At 57.9% G+C, this 19831-nt stretch overlaps 2 protein-coding genes across 8 annotated transcripts in view; both read right to left on the bottom strand.

The window, feature by feature from the left end:
- Positions 1–173: 173 nt before the first annotated feature.
- Nudt16l1 (nudix hydrolase 16 like 1) lies at positions 174–1879 on the bottom strand. Of its 2 annotated transcripts, none has more exons than XM_090324895.1 (3): positions 1508–1879; positions 1173–1433; positions 174–803 (listed from the first exon to the last, which is right to left on the bottom strand). In XM_090324895.1, the coding sequence occupies exons 1-3, from the start codon at positions 1658–1660 to the stop codon at positions 582–584; spliced, it is 636 nt and encodes a 211-aa protein (XP_090181021.1). In that variant the 5' UTR covers positions 1661–1879; the 3' UTR covers positions 174–581. The 2 variants fall into 2 exon arrangements, with proteins under 2 accessions (XP_090181021.1, XP_090181020.1); XM_090324894.1 differs by having other exon boundaries at positions 1103–1433.
- Positions 1880–4534: 2655 nt separating this feature from the next.
- Positions 4535–19831, bottom strand: part of Mgrn1 (mahogunin ring finger 1) — a 42235-nt gene continuing 26938 nt past the window's right edge. For 2 of the 6 annotated variants that reach the window (XM_090324845.1, XM_090324839.1), the window contains exons 9-17: positions 18070–18138; positions 15680–15839; positions 14127–14236; positions 12683–12748; positions 11106–11332; positions 9692–9815; positions 9354–9396; positions 8210–8302; positions 4535–5037 (exon numbers count right to left, since the gene is read on the bottom strand). In XM_090324845.1, coding sequence (XP_090180971.1) covers positions 4925–5037; positions 8210–8302; positions 9354–9396; positions 9692–9815; positions 11106–11332; positions 12683–12748; positions 14127–14236; positions 15680–15839; positions 18070–18138 — 1005 coding nt within the window. In that variant the 3' untranslated portion in view covers positions 4535–4924. Of the gene's footprint in view, positions 5038–6411; positions 6457–8209; positions 8303–9353; positions 9397–9691; positions 9816–11105; positions 11333–12682; positions 12749–14126; positions 14237–15679; positions 15840–18069; positions 18139–19831 lie in introns of all 6 variants that reach the window. The other 4 variants (XM_090324844.1, XM_090324840.1, XM_090324846.1 and 1 more) reach the window with 4 other exon arrangements.

Raw genomic sequence — 19831 nt, forward strand, 5'->3', positions numbered from 1 at the left:
AAACACCTACTTGTGGGGAGCTTGGCTGTGGTCCTGGGAGCCAGGGCCAGGCTCCTTCCTGTTCCTGTGGGCTCCTTCACCTTGCTGGAGACCCACAACTGTGCAATCTGACCTGAAAGGAACCCCATGAGCACAAGCAGGCAGGGCCCTGTGCTAGCACATGCACACGCTGAGCCGCATGGAGGGACTTTATTGTCTTCATCCTTCAACCCCACAAAGCTGGGGCTGCCAGGCCCTCCCGGCCCTGGGAAAGCAAGCCATGTACACAGAGCAGAGCCCCTTTGGAACCTCACCCAGTTTACACACCATGAACCCGACAACCAAATCGAAAATACAACATCCTACCCCAGGTGGGTGCAGGTCCTGGCTACCCGGGAAGGATTCGGAATGAGCTGAGCTGAGCACGGCCTCCTAGACAGCCTGGGGATGGAAGCATCCTGGACCCCCCCCTCCTCCCCGACTGCCCATCCAGTTCAGTCAAGACTGGGGTGCAAAAACAGGCTAGAAGGCACACTTCACAGGAATTCCAGGGCCCGTGGGCACAAACGCAGCCTGGGGGAAGGTGAGGGCGGCTGAGGACCTCAGGAGGAAGTAGGGAGCAGCTTCTCCAGGGCCTTTTTCTGCTTGTCTGTGGCCGCGGCCACAGCCTCAGCCAGCTTCTCCGCGGGCATCATGTTGAGCACCTTGAGGGCGAACAGAAGCTGGTACTTGGCAGTGCTGACGAAGGCGTTGCTCAGAAAGTTGGGGAAGCCTCCGACCCGGTCCTTCTGGGTGTACAGGGGCACTCGCACCAGGCCCAGCACCTGCACAACGGAAGGCCAGCATTGGGGGTCCGGAGGCAGCCGCTGCGTGGAGCAGGACAGCCCATCTCCCCAGGCGCTTCCGGGCTCGCCCGTGCACGCCCCGCCCTGCGGTCCCCAGAGCCGCCCCCGGGGACCCCCCGACCCGTCCCGGGTCCTTTCCCCTGCCCGACCCCCCACCACTCCCACTCCCCACTCCCAGGATTGGCAATGGCAGGCAGCAAGGCAGACGTAACACAGCCCTGAGGGCGCCCCGGTCGCCACCACCCGTCCCCCCAAGGACCCTCAGGGGGACGTGTTACCCTTCGGTGCCTTCTGCAGCGCCAGAGCCAAGCCCTGGGGCGGGGGGCGGGGCCCGGGCGGCGGCCCCACCTCCAGGCCGTGGTCGCGGGAGTGCACCGCGCTGATCTCCACGGCGTGCAGCTGCTCGAGCGTCAGCTGCCGCGCGTACAGGTGCGCCACGACGCGGTGCGGGCCCTCGGTCAGGTGGGAGCTCAGGTAGTCGGCCTTGGTGAGGCGCAGGCCGCCCAGGCCCTGGCCCAGCACCCAGTTCAGCCCGTCCTCCAGCGACCACAGGCGGCGATCCACGAAGCCCCCCGGGAAGCCCAGCAGCCCGTCGAAGCGCATCTGCATCTGCAAGGGAGCTCGGGTCACTGGGGCGGGGGCGGCGCGGCGCCCCGGCCCCCGCCCCCGGCCCGGGTCCTCACCAGCACCGAGAAGCGCATAGGGATGCGGCCGAAGAGCTGCCCGGGGTTGGCGGCGTACAGCATGGCGTGGCACGAGTGGCTCCAGCCCGGTCCCAGGCGCATGGCCTCCTCCCGGCTGATCTGTTTCAGCTCCGGAACCGCCACAGCCGACATCTTAGCGGTCCCCACGGCCCGTCACCACTTCCTAGGAGCATGCGCGGCCCCGCCCCGCCGCCTGGCCAATCCGCGGACACCCACGCACGCGGGCCCCGCCTACCGACTCCATCCCGGTGCGCAGAACGCAAACAGGAAGCCCGAGCTCCCACACTGCGGCTCCCAAGAGCCTCCGGCACTACAACTCCCAGCGTGCCCCGGGGCGAGCCCAGGCTCTTTGGAGGCCGGCTAAGACTACAGCTCCGACCCCCGAGGCGGCAGGTCTTTTCTCCCTCTGTGGCCCGGACAGCACCTCTGTTTAGGGCCACTCGGCGGGGAGAGCGCCCCAGGCCCGTCTCAGCAGGGGCCAGGACAGCAGCCGAGGCTTTCCGGACTGAAAGCCAGCGCTTGCCTGGGCTTCCCAGCAGTTGAGAGAGCAGGATTCTGTAAGGAGGCCTCCTGCTGCTGCTGCTGCTGCTGCTTCTCCCCCTCCTCCTCTTCCTCTTCCTCCTCCCTGCCTAACTTGCCAGTACTTACCTTTGTCTTTATGCTGGAAAAGCCCCGGGGCCTCAAGCACTGGTTAAGTCCAGGCTCCCCTTACCAAGAGTAAGTAGGGTCCAAGTACCACGTTCCCGTCCTCAGCATGTGTGCCTAGGGTGAGGACCACAGGTGGCCGGACCCTGCTCTGCCTCTCGGCAGGACTGAGCAGAGGTACCCCCGCTCACACTGTGGGTGAAGGTTCGAGTGAGCTCTTCCCTGTGGCAGCCATGCGGCAAGGATGAATTAGGGTTTACAGAAGCGTCCGTGGTAGGGATGGGAGGCCCAGATTCGGAGAGTGTGGTCAAGTCTGAAGGAAAGGGCTGCTCCCATCTAAAACAGGCTCTCCTGGCCTGCAGCCAGATCTGTGGACACGGGGCCCCAGGAAAGGCTCCCCTGGCCTCCATCCCTCCCTACCAGGCTTTCATAAAGGCACCAGATTTGTCAGGGAAGGGAGGAAGATCCAGTTTGGCCCATGTAAGAACTCACACCTCTGCCTGCCACACTGAAGCCCTGCCCTGCCCTGCCATGCCTGCCTGTGAATTACAGCAGCTGAGGGCACAGATGGGCCAGTAACTCCTCTGCCTCAAGGACTTCAGAGAGCAGCCTACTGAGGCAGCTCCAACTGAATCTGCCAAGGAGCTGTGGGCTGTCAACAGTCCTGCTAGCAAGCTGCTTCCTGGGCAGGGGCACAAGCGCCACGCAGCAGTTCTCAGAGCCCACTGTTCTGGGGTAAGCCGTATCCTCCATGGGACGCCAGGGTGTTGCTTCCACATTTACAAGCCTGCTCTCAAACCTCTTGACAATTTCCTTGTAAAAACACCGAGCAATTGAGAAGGCCCGAGGCTTCTTCCCAGCAGCCCTCACTCCTAATTTCCCAGCAGGCACATGAGGCAGCCACCTGGAAACAAACAGTACTGCAGGATGAACGCCTGTTTCACCTCAGAGACCCCCGTGTAACTTCACCGTCACCCCACTGCCTTTCCTAAATAGAATCAAATTGTAAAAGGGCTGAGGATCTGCCTGTCTAGTGCACCAACTTCAAACTCAAATGCAAGTGCCCGGGGACCCACATCCTATTTTGCCTTCCTCTGACACTTAGTAAAAATTGGCTCGGAGTGGAAACGGGGGATCACCACAACATACACTCCTGGAGACCTGGGACCTACACTACCTGCTGAAGAGACAGAGTAAGCGACAAGGACATAAAACACCAGTGGGATGCTTTGTACATCCTCGCCTGGGCTCAGAGCAGGCCAAGGGGTGGGGAGCCTCCACCAGGCACTGTGTCCTGACGCTGCACCAAGAACAGCTGTAGGCCTACAGCGCTGTGCCAGAGAAGGCCAGACAGGATATTGCTGCACGGTTTTATTACTATAAATATACAGTAAAAACAAACCAAAAACTAGCCAATCAGTACAACAAATCATTGCGCGTGTAAGTCTGAAATAGGCTAGTCTGTCTGCATCCCATCCTTCAAAGTACTGGTATCGGTACCTACATGAGCAGGGAATGAGCACACATGCACATGCTCATGTGTACACGTGTATGCACATGTACGTAAACGCACATGTGTACAGCAGGCAGCTGGGTGTGTGGACACTGCTCTGTTCAGAGACCAAGCTGGCCACGAGCTGCATCTCCTTTTCCCAAACACCTCACGGGACAAAGCCAGGCTCCTGCTGCCCTAAGCATCTAGGCAAGCCCCATGCCCTCTGCCGGCACACATCACTGCGGGACCTGTGAATGAAGCCTGCAATCCTAGCTACTTGGAAGGTCAAAGTTCAAAGCCAGCTCAAGCAGGAAAGTACTTAAGACTCCATCTCCCAATTAACCAGCAAAAAGCCATGAGAGCATGGCTCAAGTGGTAAAGCACCAGCTGTTAACAAGCATGAGCAAGAGCACCGGGCCAAGAGTTCAAGCCCCTGTACTGACACCGGCACACTGAGTCCAAGCATCACGCCAGGACCCTCCTCCTCGGATGGAATCCATCAGCGAGAAAGGCAAGGGGCACTAATTGGCAATGGGGGAGCCCAGAGAACTGCCAGGTCCTGGCCTGGGAGCTCTACCACCTGAGCAGAATGCCTACGGGGGGGGGGGGAGGAGACAGCTGAGAGGCGGCCAGGACCCATGAGAAGACGAGCACGTGGAGACACGGTCAGTGAGGGAGGCGTGGCGCTGCCCCCGTCATACCACGCCGTGCTGCCAAGGCTGTGCAGCCAGGGCAGGTGCTAGGTGCCAAAGGGTCCAGAGGGGCAGCAGGGCAAAGCAGGGCAGGCGGGGGCCTCCAGGTGCCAGCCCGTCCACCACAGGATGAGGCTGGCGACAGTGAGGCGGCTTTGAGGACACACAGGGAGCTCAGACAGACACGATTCCTTCATTGACTACAAGCCAGGCTTCCCGAAGGCTTCCCGAATGTCCACACACAGCACCTGACCCTTCAGGACCTTCTCTCCCGCTGGTTTGCTAAGCTCTTGGAGCATCATCCTGGCCTCTGTGGGAGGCCCCGAGAGCCGGGCCGAAAGCTGCCATCCTTCATTTGTACCAATACAAATAGATCGACCATAGAAAAAGGGGTATGGAGGGGACAGTCCACTGTGCTCTTTGATCCAGGGTCACGCTGGCCCCTTATGGCCTGGTAGTCACACGAGGTGCAGACAGGAGAGGCCAGGATCGTGCTGGGGTTCAAGGAAGCCCCTCAGCAAGGTCCAGGGGCCTGGGGGCTCCATGCTGTCAGCCTAGCTGGGCTCACAGTGGGGTGAACTCAGTGGGCCCAGGCTCAGGACTGGAGCCACCACGTGGAGGCCAGGGAGGGCTGGTGGTGCCAAGGCCGTGGGGCGTCTCCATGGAGGTGGACCATCCTGTGGGCAGGAACAAGGGAGGTGAGGTCAGACCCAGCCACTGGCCACACCCCACAGGCTCCCTCAAGAGCCCAGTGTACCCCCTCATCCCTGCTGGTGGCGCAGGGCTGGGCCCAAAGTGGACTAAGCAGGAGCTGTGTTGTCCTTGCGTCCTGTCCTCGTGAACTTGAAAGCAAAGTAGGGCCGGACTCTGCCACACCAGCAAAAGGAGGGCAGGAGGTGCGAGCGCTGCTCCCTCTCCCCCATGTGCTCCCACGGGGCACACACCGCACTCCAGCTCTCTACTCAGAAGCTGGGGCCTCAAGAGACCGCTCCACACCATAAGCCTGAGCTGGGGTTCTTGCTGCTCACAGCTAACCACAGTACCCTGCCACCTGCAGGGACCACAGCCTACTCAAGGCAGTGTTCAGAGACTGCTTCGAGAAGGGCAGCTGAGAAGCAGAGCTCGAGCATGAGGGCAGGGGACACGGGAAGCAGTGACCCACCTGACTCCCGGTGGCTGTCAGAGAAGAGCTTAGAGGCCTGATACCAGCAAGAGTGCCAGACAGGCTGCATGGGCCAATGGGAAACCCAGCACCTCTGCAGGAACCCTCAGGATGAGATCTCAGCATCTGTGACCGTCTCCAGGGCCCCTGCAACTGCCTTCTGTAAGACCCATGGGGCCACACGTGGAGGGCACTCTAACCTCCCATGGTTCTCAGCGGACTGTTCACATGCTACTGTCCCAGAAGGTTCAGGGACAGGTCACAGCTGTCCCAGCAGCCCACAAGGGGATACTAAGGCCAGAGGCCAAACTGACAAACTGAGGAAGGCAGGGAATGCCCACTGGACAGGAAGCAAGCCTGCTGCTAGCCAGGCCGAGGCTCTGTGAGAATGGACGTCCTCTATGTGGACTCAGCTGGGAATGGCTAAGCCAACGCCTCCCACAGCTCAGGCGACCTTGACCATCTCAGAACCCCAGAACGGGCGGGGCGGGGCCAGCTGGCCTGCTGCAGTTAGACGGGACTGCCGGTGGTCCGCTGAGGGAGGACAGTGAGGCCGGGTGAGGCTGGCGCAGTCCCAGCACCACTCTGCACTCCATGGCTGTGGATGGCAGCCTGGCACACCTGAACTGAGGTGCCACTGCGGGGACCCCATACCCTGCACAAGCCTCACGGGCACCTATCCTGGCGGGAAAACCTCCAGATGCAGGAGCCAGGGCTCCAAGGAAGGCGCCTATCGGGGCAAAGGGCAGTGGCTGGCGCGGTGGCTCTGGATCCAGGATGCCCGGGAAGATACAAAGGCACATGAAGACTTGAGCGCAGAAGGAACCCTCGGGGGAGTGAGGGACACCCGGCAGAGCCACCCCAAGACATAGGAAAGGAGATCACATACCAGCTCACTCCTCTATACCAACAGAGCAGGACTCGGGCCCCAGAGCTGCGCAGAGGAGGGAGAGACAGACGAGGCCGGTTAGCAGGTGTGCGCCATGGACCACAGCCAAGGCACGCCACTGGGACTGGGGCAGGTGGGTTACACACACAACCCCGCACGTCCACCGGCTCCACCCCACGAGAGCAGAGCCAGACAAGCCAAGCTTTAGCAGAGAGCGATGGCACGGGCTGCAGATCCTCCCGCCTGCTCCCCTCTGCCCTCAGGAGCCAGGCCACTGGGCTAGGAGGAGGTACCTAAGGAAACCCAGGAGCAGAGAAAGGCTGCACCCTTCTAGAGGACTGCAGGTGGCAGAGGACAGATGCCAAGTGTACATTCTGGCACATGTGGAAAGGTGCCCCAGCCCATCAAGTGACAGACCCAGCAGACTGGACAGTGCACCCAATTGGGTCACACTTGCACACAGACACGTCTGAGACAGGGGACAGGACAGGGCCTGCCAGCCTTGACTGTGCACCTTGCAGAACAAGGCTAGCATGGCTGGGTGGGCCACTAACCATGCTGTGGCCCTCCAGTTGTCCTGCCACCCTCTGCTGCCCAGGCCCAGGCCCTCGGCTCCGCAGACACCACCTCCCACCCCTGCCGACGGACCAGAAGACCAGAAGGCGCACGCGCTCTGTGGCCACCAGAGGGAAGCTGATGAAGGAAGCAGCCAGGCTGCCTGCAGGTCCAGAACTGGCTGAGCTCTGCCCTGTTCCCAGACTCACCTCGCCTGTGACTGGAATGATTAAAGCCCTTCAGAGAACTCTGCAACCTTCCCTCCTGGGTGTGCTAGCTGCAAGGAAGCCTCCACCGCCTCCCTGGGCTGGCCCCAAGCAGGCCAAGGAGGCAACATTACCATTCCCATGACACCTAGCCACAGCCACCGTGAGTCCTACCAAACCATGCTACAACTGCCTGGTTGCCAGGCGCAGGCCACTCTGTGAGCCGGGAGCAATGCTGGCCACAGGGCCAAACGGGAGCAAAGGGTTCTTTCTGCCTAACTTCCTGAAGGTGACATGGCTGCTAGTCCTGACCCCAGAAGCCTAAATGCTAGAGCTGGTACCAGTATCTCAGAGCTCTCGTTTCATCCCCAGCTTTACGACCCAGAACCTGAAGCTGAGAATCTTATCCCAGAAGAGGAGTCAAGCTGAGGTCCTGGCCAGAGCCTTCAGAAAAGGAGAAGAAAAGCAAGACGCTGTGTCCCTGCCCTTGGCCTCCCTGGTGCCAGCAAGCTGTCCCCTCTCTGGAGGAGAAATGTTGCTTCATTTGGGCAGATGGCCTGGTCAGCATGGAACAAGTCAAGGCTGAGATAGCTGTGCTGGCTGTCCAGCTAGGACACCCCCCCCCACGCCAGCATGATGACCTTTGGCCTCTGCTTTCCCACCGTTTATAGCTCCACGAGCTGCTGGCTCCCTCGCCATGGATCAGGGACTGATGAAACACTGACCCCAGCCAGAGGGCATCAGACTGACCGCCTAGCCGCCAGCAGGAGGCAGGTGAGGAAAGAGCTGTGTGTGTCTACAAGCAGCTCATCCCACTGTGCTGAGCCCAGTTAGCCCAACTCCAGGATAGGAAGGGGCCTGGGGCCTAGCAGGAAGCCCCTGCTCAAGCAGATCTGGGCTTGGCTGAGTGCTGCTTTGGGGATTGGAAGGAGCAGGACCTAGAGCCAGACAGAACTGGTCTCCTCCCCCCCTCCCACCACCCTACACCCCACACACAGGCCTACAAGCAGCTCCCACGCTCCGCAGAGGACTGTTACCTGGTAGGTAGATATCAGCAGAAGGTGGGCCACGGCCATGTTGCTGGGGGCTGCCATCCTGCAGGACATCTTCAATGGAGGGCACGCGGCTCCCTGTGGCAGGTGGAGGAGCAGCATCAGAACCCAGTGCCAAGGGCAGGTCCCAGGAAGGGCTTGTGGTTGGGAGGCCCTGGGCCTGGCCCTGCTCCACTTCCTTCTGAGCCCACCAGCTCTCAAGGGACCCCAAAGGTGGGCATTTCCCTCTCTTTGGTTCCGCTTCCTCTCTCTCCAATACAGGGCTCTGCATTTATGGCAGGCAGAGCCTCAGCCTGGGCCCGCCTTCCCAGCGCTGCTGGCTGCACCCCAGGAGAGGGGCTGGCCCCCACTTGCCTAGATCTTAGGGTCGGAAGGGGGAAAACCAAGGCCCTAAGGCAGAGGAACTCCCTCAACTCCCAAAGCCACACCCTTGGGAACTCTGGGTGACACCTCCATTGCTAGACCAGACATACAGGATGATAGGACGCAGAGGGGCTGGGGTGACAGTGCTGCTCCTGGAGGAGACACCCACGTCCACCCCCACAAGGCCCCTGGCCTAGGGTCTTCTTGAGAACAGAGGGCATGGCGTGGAGCTCACGGTGGGCCTCAAGCGGGTGGCTAAGCGTCCCGGGAAAGGGCTAGCTAGCTACCGGCCAGGCCACCTCTCAGCCCTGTCACTTCCAAGTCAAGAGGCATGGGGCCTCCCTCTGATGCCACCCTGAGCCCTGGTGTCATGACAATGAGATGACGAGGCCTGACCAAGACAGCAGAAGCAGCAAGGGAAAGTGCAGAGCATGGCCGCATGGGAGCTAGTGGGATATGGCAGGAGCTCAGACTCCATGGCACCGAGGGTCAGGTGCCAGTACCCCCTCATCTAAGTAGGAGAGCAATGGCCAGGAAACTCAGCAGATCCCTGAACAGGAGGGGGCTTGCCTCTCACCCACGCATCCCTCCCTGGACACACGCAGGGGCGGGGCTGGCCAGCGAGGCACAGCCACACACTCGATGCACTGGTAACCAAGTTCCTGAAGAAGCCTGGACGGCTGAGGCAGGAAAGCTGGCAGCCGCACGGGGTGTGGGCTGTCCCCAGGAGAGCTGGGAAGCTGGCCCAGGTCAGGGAAGGGCTCACCTTGCTTTAATGACGCCTCCTCAACTTCTTCTGTTCCAAAACTCTAGAAGGAAAAGTCAAAGCCTGAACCCTGGTGGTGAAACAGGAGCAGCTGCGTGCCAGTGCCCACTGGCCTGGGAGCAGGTGCACCTGAGGGCAGCTGCTGGCATCACAGACAAAAAGCATGTCACCAAGTACCAGGTGGCCCTCTGCAGCCTGCATGGTGACACCACACACGGAAGACAGAGGTGGGTCACAGGCTGACCATAACCTCCCACGGCAGGGCACAGGCCAGGCTGGGGGGCAGGGGCTCAGCCTGAGAGGTGATGCCTGGATGCCACTGCCAGGGAGGGCCTCACCTCAGGGGAGCTGCTCTCCCGCAGCACCGTCTCCGTGACGACTGTAGGGATGGGAGCATCTGAGTTCTCCGAGAGCTTCTCCTCCTCCTTCTCATGGGTGGGAGAGGATGGGGACCTCAGGCTGCTGCGGACAGATGGGAGTCAGCAGGTGGCTGGAGGACAGCTGGAAAGGGTTCAGTGACCCACACCGAGCAGACCCCTGAACCTCATTCCCATCACAGTGATGTCTGCCAACCCACCATGGGAACGACTCCCTGGGGAGAGGGCTGCGACAGCAAAGGCCAGAACACGAGACCCCCTCACACCCAGAGTCTAGGACACCTCTCGCCCTGTGGCCTTCACAGACAGATAACAGGACATTTATTACTAGAAGGCAGCCAGGCTTGGTGGGGTACACCTGTAATCTCGGCACTGGCAAGGCTGAGGCAGGAGGCGGGCCAGTTCAAGGCCAGCCTGGGAAACAGAGGCTCCAAAAGAAAAAGAAAAAGAGAACAGAAGAGAAATTGCTGATGGAGGAGCACTGGGTAGAAAGCAGTAGGTGGACTGCTATGTGGCTTTGTGGTGGTACTGGGATTTGAACTCAAAGCCTTCCAACTTGCTGAGGAGGGGAGCTACCTTCCCAGGCTTTGTTTTGCTTTAGCTTATTTTTCAGGCAGTTTTTTTTTGTTGGTGGTGGTGTTAGTCCTGGGGTTTGGGGCTTGGCACTCCCCCTGAGTTTTGTTGACCAAGGATAATGTTCTACTGCTTGAGCTACAGCTCCATTTTCAGCTTTGTGGTGGTTCATTGGAGGTGAGAGGTCTCACAGACTTTCGTGCCTAGGCTGGCTTTGAACCATGATCCTCAGATCTCAGCCTCCTGAGTAGATAGGATTATAGGTGTGAACCACCGGGTCCCAGCCATTTTTAAAACACTTGCCTGTACCAGGGCTTGAACTCAGAGCTTGGCTGGCATATTTGGAGGTGAAATCTCTTGGACTTTCTGCCCTGGCTGCCTTCAAACTAAAATTCTCTGGATCTCAGTGGAATGGCTAGGATCACGGGGCTACAGCTTCCCTCAACTTCCCTATGGAAAAAGTAACACACAGGAGGGAGCTCCACGGGGCTGCCAGCCATTCTTCCACGTCTCCCACCTGAGCCCTGGCTGAGGAATGTAGTCCAGGAAAGCCTCTGGGCATGCGCCTGCAGGTGTGACCAAAGCCTAGAAAGGACCTTGCCACTGGCACTGCAAGTGATGTGGGCAGGCTTCATGTTCTGGCCAGGGGCAGAAGGGCAGCAAGTCCTTGGCCTCCGCCCAGCTGCTCTACCGTCTACCTGCGGTGGGCAGCTATGCCCAAGTGTGCCCCACTACTGGGCCTGGTGAAAACCCTCACAGGCTCGGCCCCTCCACTCCCAGAGGGAGGCCAGCCACCACCTACCTGTCTGGGGACTTGCTCCTTGGCTTGCCCTTCTGGTGGCTGCTTTCCATGATACGGTCGAGCCCAGCCAGTGGACAGCTGGCCTGGGACAGACCGTCGGAGACACCCGAGTAAGTGATTTCCTCATAAAGGGGAGCCGAAGGGATGGCCGGGGACACAGCCCGCAGGCCGTTGAGTGCTTCGAGCAGGGAGATAGGCTCGTAGCCGGGCGGAACACTGTCGGCGCTCTGCAGGGACAAGGGCAGGCGAAGAGGGCTGTCAGGGCTGCTGACGACCTGGCTCAGGTCCCCAGGACATCCCCCTCACCCACCTCCCTCTGCAAATCCCCTGTGCTTGGACTTGGACGGCCCCTGCCCTGCAACGAGCTCCCTCGAGCCCTGAAGACATCCTACCCGGGGCTCCCTTGGCCCCCAGGTGAAGGCACTTTGCCCACCCAAGTGCCAGGATGCCAGGTAAGAGGGCGTGTGTAAGAACCGTATCTGTCTTCAGCCAGCCCCTCGGGCTGTCTACGCCTTACGGGGGAGAGAAGACGAGGGGTTAGTAACAGCAGGGAGAGCAGGAAAGCGAGCCATGCTGGGGGTGACAGCCGCTGCCTACTCTGCCATGAGGAGCCATGGCCTGGGAGGTGGGACATGTGGGTGAGAGCCACTGCTGCCCCTGGCTGGGAGTGGGCAGAATCGATGAGCCAAAGGAGATGTCAGCAAGTCCCAGGCTCCAGAGAACAGCCATGAGGCTGCAACAACTCACCCCGCGGGGTACCCAGTAAAGGGGGGGTGTTCACAGAGCCTATGACTTGAGGCTCCAACCTCACTCAGGGGCTACAAGTGGGCACCAGGCCCCTGCTGCTTCCTGTACCCCATCTTCCCCCATATTAAAGAAGAGCTGCTCTGAGCCTTTCATCCTCTCCAGAAAGGAAAAAACAAAAAACAAAACCCAAAAACAAATGAAAAAACTCTGGGTTGCTTCTCAAGCAACTCCCACCTTTCCAGACCACACCAAGGCCCCAAGGGCTTCAGCTGGGTCTGCCCAGGTCAGCAGAGGCTGGGGAGAGGCCTGGCCTGGCTGACACCTTTTCTCTCTCCCTCTCCCATGCCAGAAAACCAGTCCTCAGCCCCAAGAGCCAAACTCTAAGGAGCAGAGGGCAAGGGGTACAAGCCCAGCAAGCATGCGTGAGGAATGCCGTCTGCAAAAAACAACAAAATCAGTTCCACCTTCAATATCCATTCCACTGCCAGCAAGAAAAAAAAGGGAAACGGGGCAGGGGGGAGGGGGGGTGGCAGCGAGGACACTTGGGAGCCAGGACAGAGCAAAGCTGGTCAGGAGGGACACTGCCTGAGGCCGGCCAACTGCCTGCAGCAGAACCAAGAAACTGGCTTTTTGCCAACAGACCTTGAGCTTTGCTTGTTCCACAAAATTCCCTCCTTGGCAGGGAGTGCCGCCAGGACTGGGAGAGCGGATGTGACAGAGTGAGTTAATCGAACATTTCAGCCTGGGGTGAAAATGGCTTCCCATTTGCCAGTGGCTGAATGCGGGTGCGGGCAGAGGCAGAGCCAGAGCCGTGGACTAAGCACACTTACTGTTTCCCTTTTAGGTTTCTTGCTGGCCAGTGAGGCGGGGTGCGACTTTGATTTTTTAAAAGGACACTGTCAAGATAAAAATCATGTGTTTTACAACCACCACCCTACATGTGGCTGGGCTGGCAGGGCAAGGCCTCTGGCTTGCTGCCCTCCAGGCTGCACACTCCATGCAGCCAGTCTCAGGCCCACAGAAAATGCAAGATCTCACGGGGCTGTAGGCTGGCTCCAGGAGCCCCACGTGGTCCCTTCAGAGCAGCAAGGGGTGGGGCCTGTCCTTACCCATAACACCCAATCATTCTGCAGCCCGGGCCAGGGCCATCCTGGTAGCAGGCCTCGCCCAGGTGGGGCCAGGTTCATGTTATCTTAATGACGAGATAGGAGCCTGTGCTTATTCAACAGTTCCCTCCCTAGACGTAAGGCAGTTCTAGACTGCACTGCCCTCCATGTGGGAGGTGTCTTCACCCAGGAAAAGAGAGACCAACCAAGAGGACAGGTCCAATCCTCAGCCACTAGGCCAGAACTGGGGAGGGGCAAAACCAAGCAGCAACACAGCCACTGCCTTTGCTGCCCGCCCAACCCTCTGATCGTAGACTCCGTTTTGGAGGGGCAGAGCCCACGGAAGTCTTATTCCTCCTACAGCTGACAAGTGTGCCCCGGGAAGCCGTAGTGCTCCTACATCCAAGTCCATACAGGTGCCGGGGAGGGGTCCTGGACTGGGTGCTGGCTGTCTAAGCCAGCATGGCTTAGCCCCACTGGGGCTAGGCTTCAGACGGAAAGCCCTCCTGTGGAAGCCTGCCTCTGCACCACGGCAGAAGCAGCTCAGCCTTTGAAAGGACATGGAAAACTCGGGCATTTAGGAGCACAACCCACGGGCAGGCCCCTCACAGCTGCCGGGCGGATGGCGGCCGTAGGAGCCTAAGTGAACATGGGAGGTGGGAGGAAGCTCCAGATCCAAGGGAGACCTGCAGGCTCGCCGCCCCCGCCTCCAAAGCGGAGCCTTCACGAGCCACCACCCCAGCTGCCTCAATGTAGAGCCCAGCAAGCGCCCGAGGACCTGTGTGGCCGGCAGAAGCGGAGCCCAGCCAGGCCCTGCCCCACCAGCCTCCCCAGTCCAAGAACCCAGTCCGGCTCTCCTCGAATCCCAGCCCAGCACCGCTCCCCGTGACCAGCTTCGGGAGGTCTGCGCAGTCCTTCCCAGAGGGGGCTTCTGGGCTGAGGTTGTGGCCAGGGAGCAGGCAGGGTATACCTCAGAAGAATGTTACTGCCACCTTTGTGTCACCCTATAGGTGACACGGCGACGGCACCCTTTGGTAGGTGCTCAGCTAGGTCTAAGCCTGCCCCTGAGGGTCTTGTCACAGGGATGACAATCTTGTCCTCCTCCAGCCTCCTCCAGAGGCCACACCCACCCAGTGGCTGGGAAAGGAGGGCAGGGGAAGGCGCTTACAGAGTGCTCATCATGGTCCACGCTCTGAGCCAGAACGGGGCTGAAGGAGATGGGGGACAGGGCCCCTGGCTTCTTCCGCACAGCCCGGATTTGCAGGAGGGCCCGGAATGCTGTGGAGAGGGAGGGACACTCGTGAGCTGGGGCTGAGTCTCCAGACTCTACACCAGAATGCCTATAGCCCAAGAAAAAGGAACTCCTTCTACCCAACCACCATCAGAGGAGAGGAATGGCTCCAAAAAGAAACCGCTGTATGGCTGAGACTCCCGGGGCACAGCTCCATGGAAAGCCTTCAGGCAAGGAAGTCTACACTCCCCAGTGTACAGGACGGTGCTGTGACGGGAGGGGCCAAGGACACTGCTAAGTCAGAGCAGGATATGGGTGACGTCTCCCCCAGAGAAGACCAGGCCAGAGCCGGGCTGCAGGGAGAACAGACCGGGACCTGTCCCGTGGTCCTCATTATGCCATGGCCAAGTTTGAGGTGGAGTAGATGAAGGTGCAGACTATGAGCGTAGAAGAGACTGGCCCAGCGCTATGACAGGAACGCAGCCTCCACTTCAGTGGGAGCACGGGGGCCCCCGCAGGACACTCGACGCACGACACTCTTCCCTGCAGGTGGTGCTCACAGGCCAAGAGCCCATTGCCCTTGACCCTTCACCTTACCTGATCTCAAGCAGGCAGGGCAGGGCCCAGTATGGCACCCACCTATAGCCTGCCTGCCCCAGCTGGGACTTTCTCCTGGACTCTGGGTCCCTCAGCATCACCCTCACATCTGAGCTCCCCCGGCCTTTCCACTCCTCTGGCTCTACTGGGAATGACCACAGAGATGAGCTGCTACTGTTTCTTCCTTTTTTCTTTTGGTTGGTTGTGGAACTTGACCTCAGGGCTGCATGCTGTCCCTGAGCCTCTTTGTGCTCAACGCTAGTGCTCTACTACCTGAGCCACAGCGCCTCTTCCTCAACTCTGGAGCAGGGGGATGAACCCCACAGAGGAAAATGAGGGAAGACAGGTTTCCTCAGAATCCACAATGGTGAGAAGCAGCCTGGCCACAGATTCCTTTTATTTTTTGGGGGGGGAGGTCAGTTATGGGGCTTGAACTAAGGCCTAGGCACTATCCCCACTCTCTTCTGCTCAAGGCTAGCACTGCACCAACTTCTGATTTTCTGGTGGCTGATTGGAGATACGAGTCCCAGGAGACTTTCCTGCCTAGGCGAGCTTGAAACCGGGATCCTCGGATTTCAGCTACCCAAGTAGATAGTATTAAGCCTGAACTACTAACACCTGGCTCTCATATTTTCAATTCTAACTTTTTTAAAACATTTTCTTTGTAATTTTAAAATATTTCATTTACTCATGAACTGCACGCATCCACCTGGGTAAATCTCTGCGGCCTGCCTTTACAGCCGTCCTGGAGGCAGACTGCACACAGTAAGACCCCGTGCACTCAAAGATGAGCTACTGAGTGAAGGACAGTTGACATCACCTTGCCAACAGGGACTGCCTCTACGGCAGCCAGAGCCCAGGACTGCTGTGGCGGGGGCCATGGTGGCACTCACGTAGCCGGCAGATAGGGCAGTTGTTGGCCTGGTACCGCAGCGTGTCAGCACAGGAGGTGCACAGGCACAGGTGGCGGCAGGGCAGGATCAGCGTGTCCCGCAGGTCTGATAGGCACACCACGCACTCATTGCTGTTGTCGCTGTTCTCATCGTCCGAGGGCTGTGGGGACAAGGACCTGCAAGTCAGGGGCCTTCTGATCCCGGATGGTGGACCTCAGGGTGCTCGGAGCACACCCCCTTCCTCCTGTGCCCAATTGTGCCATCAGCTCCCCAAGAGGCGCACGGAGGCCTAGCGGGCAGGAGTGGGACGGGATGCCTCAAGCACTAGTCTGGCTAGGGGGTGTGGCATCATGACAGAGGGACATAATGAAAAAGTGGGTATCACCAGAGGGGATATCAATACAGGGGAACATTATTACAGAGGGGCACCGTCATAGAGGAGGCGTCACGATAGAAGAGCATCACCACAAAGGAGACACCACCACAGAGGGCCGTCATCACAGAGAGGGGCATCATCACCACAGAGGGGACGTCATCACCACAGAGGGGCACCATCATCACAGACAGAGGGGTGTCATCACACAGAGGGCTGTCATCACCACAGAGGGGACATCACCACAGAGGGATGCCATCATCACAGACAGAGGGGCGTCATCATCACAGAGGGGTGTCATCACACAGAGGGGGTGTCATTACAGACAGAGGGGCATCATCATCACAGAGGGGTGTCATCACACAGAGGGGGTGTTATTATCACAAAGGGGACGTCATCACACAGAGGGGGTGTCATTACAGACAGAGGGGCATCATCATAACAGAGGGGTATCATCACACAGAGGGGTATCATCACAGAGGGGTGTCATCAAAGACAGAGGGGTGTCATCACAGACAGGGGCGTCATCACACAGAGGCGACATCATCACACAGAGGGGTGTCATCACACAGAGGGGTGTCATCACACAGAGGGGACATCATCACACAGAGGGGGGCACCTGTGCTGCCCCCACCCAAACCATTACAGCTCACTCTCTGGTATCCACTCAGACACAGTAAATGCACTACTGTGGTCTTCACAATGCCCATCAATTTGGTAAAAATAATCTGACTGCTGGAAATAGTTGTTAAATAAGCGTTGACAGTGGATTTGGTATTTCTGAGCTGTCAGCTACATCTGAGCATTAGCCATAGAAAGCAGAGGGCCCAAAACACCAAAAAAAAGAAAAAGTATTGTCTTATCTGCCCTTTCCTGCAAAGAGTGACCTCATTGTAAAATAAATGAGCAAAGTGTACTTGGCTGAGGCCAGGCCTGGTCCCCCCAGCTCCTGGCTGGGTCCAGCTGTCCTGGACCAGGTGTGGCTACAGCTGGTACTTAATATTCATGTACCACCCAAATACTGGGTTTGAACACAGCACATCACGCTTGCTGGGCAGAAATCTACTGTGTCAGCCATGCCCCCCGTCTTTTCGGCTTTAGTTACTTGGGGATAGTGTCTTTCTATTTACACTTCTCATGTTGCCGGGGTGACAGGCACATACCACCACATGAAGCTATTGCTTGACACAAATTTTTGGCCCAGTAGCCCTCCAGCCAAGATCTTCCCAATCTCTGCTTTCCAAGGAGCTGAGGTTACAAGTGTGCAGCCTGAGTGCTTCTAAAAACAGGCAGCACTTTTGTTTGTGTCAGTGTGCTTTTAGAAAATGCAGAAGACAATCAGGTCCCAATTTCTCACTTGGCTCCTCTTCCCCTGTTGTTATGCTAAACCGTTTTTGTTGTTTTTTTGCATTTTGTTTTCCTTTTTTTCCAGTCCTGGGACTTAAACTCTGAGCCTGGGCCCTGTCCTTGAGCACTTTTGCTCAAGGCTAGTACTCTGCCACTTGAGCCACACCACCACTTCTGATGGTGTATGTGGTACTGAGGAATCAAACACAGGGCTTTGTGCCTGCTAGGAAAGTACTCTGCCACATTCTCAGCCCATGCTGAACCATTTCTTTGTCAGCCACCACAGTTTCTAGATGTCAGCAAGTAGGTCCCACCTCCAGTCTGTAGGGAAGTGAGAGCCAGCAGGGGGCAGCACAGCACAGCAGGAAAGAGGGAAAGAAAGTCCCAGAATCCCTGACTGTCCAGAGCAGAGACAATGATTTATATAACCAGCCAGGGAACTTGCTGGGGGAGGACAAAATGTACCAAAACTGTTCTAAAAAAGGAATTCAGAAAAAAATATAGTATCTAGGAGTCCAGGGCCTCGTAGGAAAGGCCGCCTTCCTTCAACCCACAGGGGCTGTGGGTCAGGTCTGGGAGAGCAGAGCATGCATGTCCCCCACAGTGAGCAGGCAGACAGAAGCCCAGGTGTGTAATACCCGCAGTCCAGGCAGGCGCCCCAAGCACATACCTTCGTTTCCTGATTGTTCTTGTTCTCGATGCCATAGATCTCCTGCAGCAGGTAGCTGACCCGGTCCACCTAGGGGAACAGAGAAAGATGTTGGGCTTGTTGTGCCCCAAGGAGAAAGCACCACCTCCAAAGTGTGGGACAGAGTCCCGGGACAGGTATGGCAGGGAATGGACCAATGCCAGGAGAGGATCAAGGACACCTCAGGGAGCAGGGCTGGGGGCACAGCTGTCCCTCTCACCACGGGGCCAAGCACCAAGCTGTTTGACCGTCATTTTCACCACCAGCAAGGGTGGCTGGAGTCCACGTCTGTTGCAGCAGAGTAGCTGCAAAGCTACCACTTTTCAGAATCAACTTCCAGAGGAGTTAAAAACATCTCTGGTCTCGGGGCCGGGAGTTTGGCCTAGTGGTTCAAGTGCTTGCCTAAGCATGCATGAAGACCCGGGTTTGATTCCTTGGTACCACATATAGAAAAAAAGCCGGAAGTGGTGCTGAGGCTCAAGTGGTAGAGCTCTCGCCTTGAGAAAGTCCAAGGACAGTGCTCAGGCCCTGAGCTCAAGCCCAGGACCGGCAAAAAAAAAAAAATATATATATATCTCTGGTCTCAAAAAACACCAAATTCATCTTAATGTAAGTGGTATTTTGCCTTCTCAGTCACTTCTGACCCGAAGGCCTCAGCTTGACCCTGCTCCCAAGAGGCCTCATCTTCTAGGTCCTTTAGTTCCAGGAACCACAGCACCTGTTCAGACAGCCAGGGCCTTGCTCTCTCAAGACAAGTATCCCAGCCACCACTGGGCTCTCCTGCCCACCAGCACCTTCAGAGTCTGGGTCCTTCAGGGACTGCTCTCTTTCAGAAAGCTAGGCAACTCTAGTCTCATGCTACAGCACTGGGTAGCAGCTACCCACAGGACAATTGCCCACCACAGCCTTGGAACACGAACCCAAGTGTTGCTGGGGTTGGCCTCAATGTCAGGGACTCAGCAGCCCCAGTTAGAGGCCCTTGTCTCTCACTAAATTCTCACAGAGTTGAAGCAGAAGGCCACAGAATTAAGAGAAACTGCACTGGTTACAGACCTTACTCGTTCTGAGATTTCCCGTGCTTTCCTTCACCTGAGTCTCTGCCCGATGCTATCTCAGCTCTAGTAATTAATGTGAGGGGGAAACAGGAAGGCTGAGGCCATCTCCTGTCCTCCCCTGCTCAACCAACATGCACCAAGTACAGCCACCATGGTTCAAACTCAAGACATGTGGCCTACAAGAGAGGCTATGGTACCCAGTGGGTATGTAGCCCATGCACCCCAAGACACTGACTTCCCAACATAACAGAGCAAGGAGTTCAAAGGGAAAGACTCAAGACAACAGGCCCAGGAAGAGCAGCCCATGGAGCCTGGGGTCATGTGCACATCCATGCACACATCGTTTCAAATAAGGAGTCATACATCTTTTGTTTTGTTTTGTTTTTTTGGCCGGTCGTGGGACTTGGACTCTGGGCCTGAGCACTGTCCCTGAGCTCTTCCAGTTTTCTAGTGGTTAATTATTGATAAGAGTCTCACAGCTGGTCCAGAAGTTTGGCCTAATGGTAGAATGCTTGCCTAGCATGCATGAAGAGCTGGGGTTGATTCCTTGGAACCACATACATGGGGGGGGGGGGAAAGCCAGAAATGGTGCTATGGCTCAAGTGGTAGAGCTCTAGCCTTGAGAAAGCACAGGGACAGATCTCAGGCACTGACCTCAAGCCCAGGACAAAAAAAAAAAGTCTCACGGT

This window comes from Megascapheus bottae, chromosome 36 (genome assembly GCF_031878675.1).
Source record: "Megascapheus bottae isolate mThoBot1 chromosome 36, mThoBot2.hap1, whole genome shotgun sequence".
Classification (NCBI taxonomy): domain Eukaryota; kingdom Metazoa; phylum Chordata; class Mammalia; order Rodentia; family Geomyidae; genus Megascapheus; species Megascapheus bottae.

Excerpts from the sequence above, each read along its gene's own strand:
- Nudt16l1 (XM_090324894.1), bottom strand. The coding sequence starts at position 1,660 with ATGTCGGCTGTGGCGGTTCCGGAGCTGAAACAGATCAGCCGGGAGGAG. Across the intron at positions 1,434-1,507 it reads CTATGCGCTTCTCGGTGCTG|ATGCAGATGCGCTTCGACGG; the intron begins GTGAGGACCCGG and ends GCTCCCTTGCAG. Across the intron at positions 804-1,102 it reads GCTGCAGAAGGCACCGAAGG|GTGCTGGGCCTGGTGCGAGT; the intron begins GTAACACGTCCC and ends TCCGTTGTGCAG.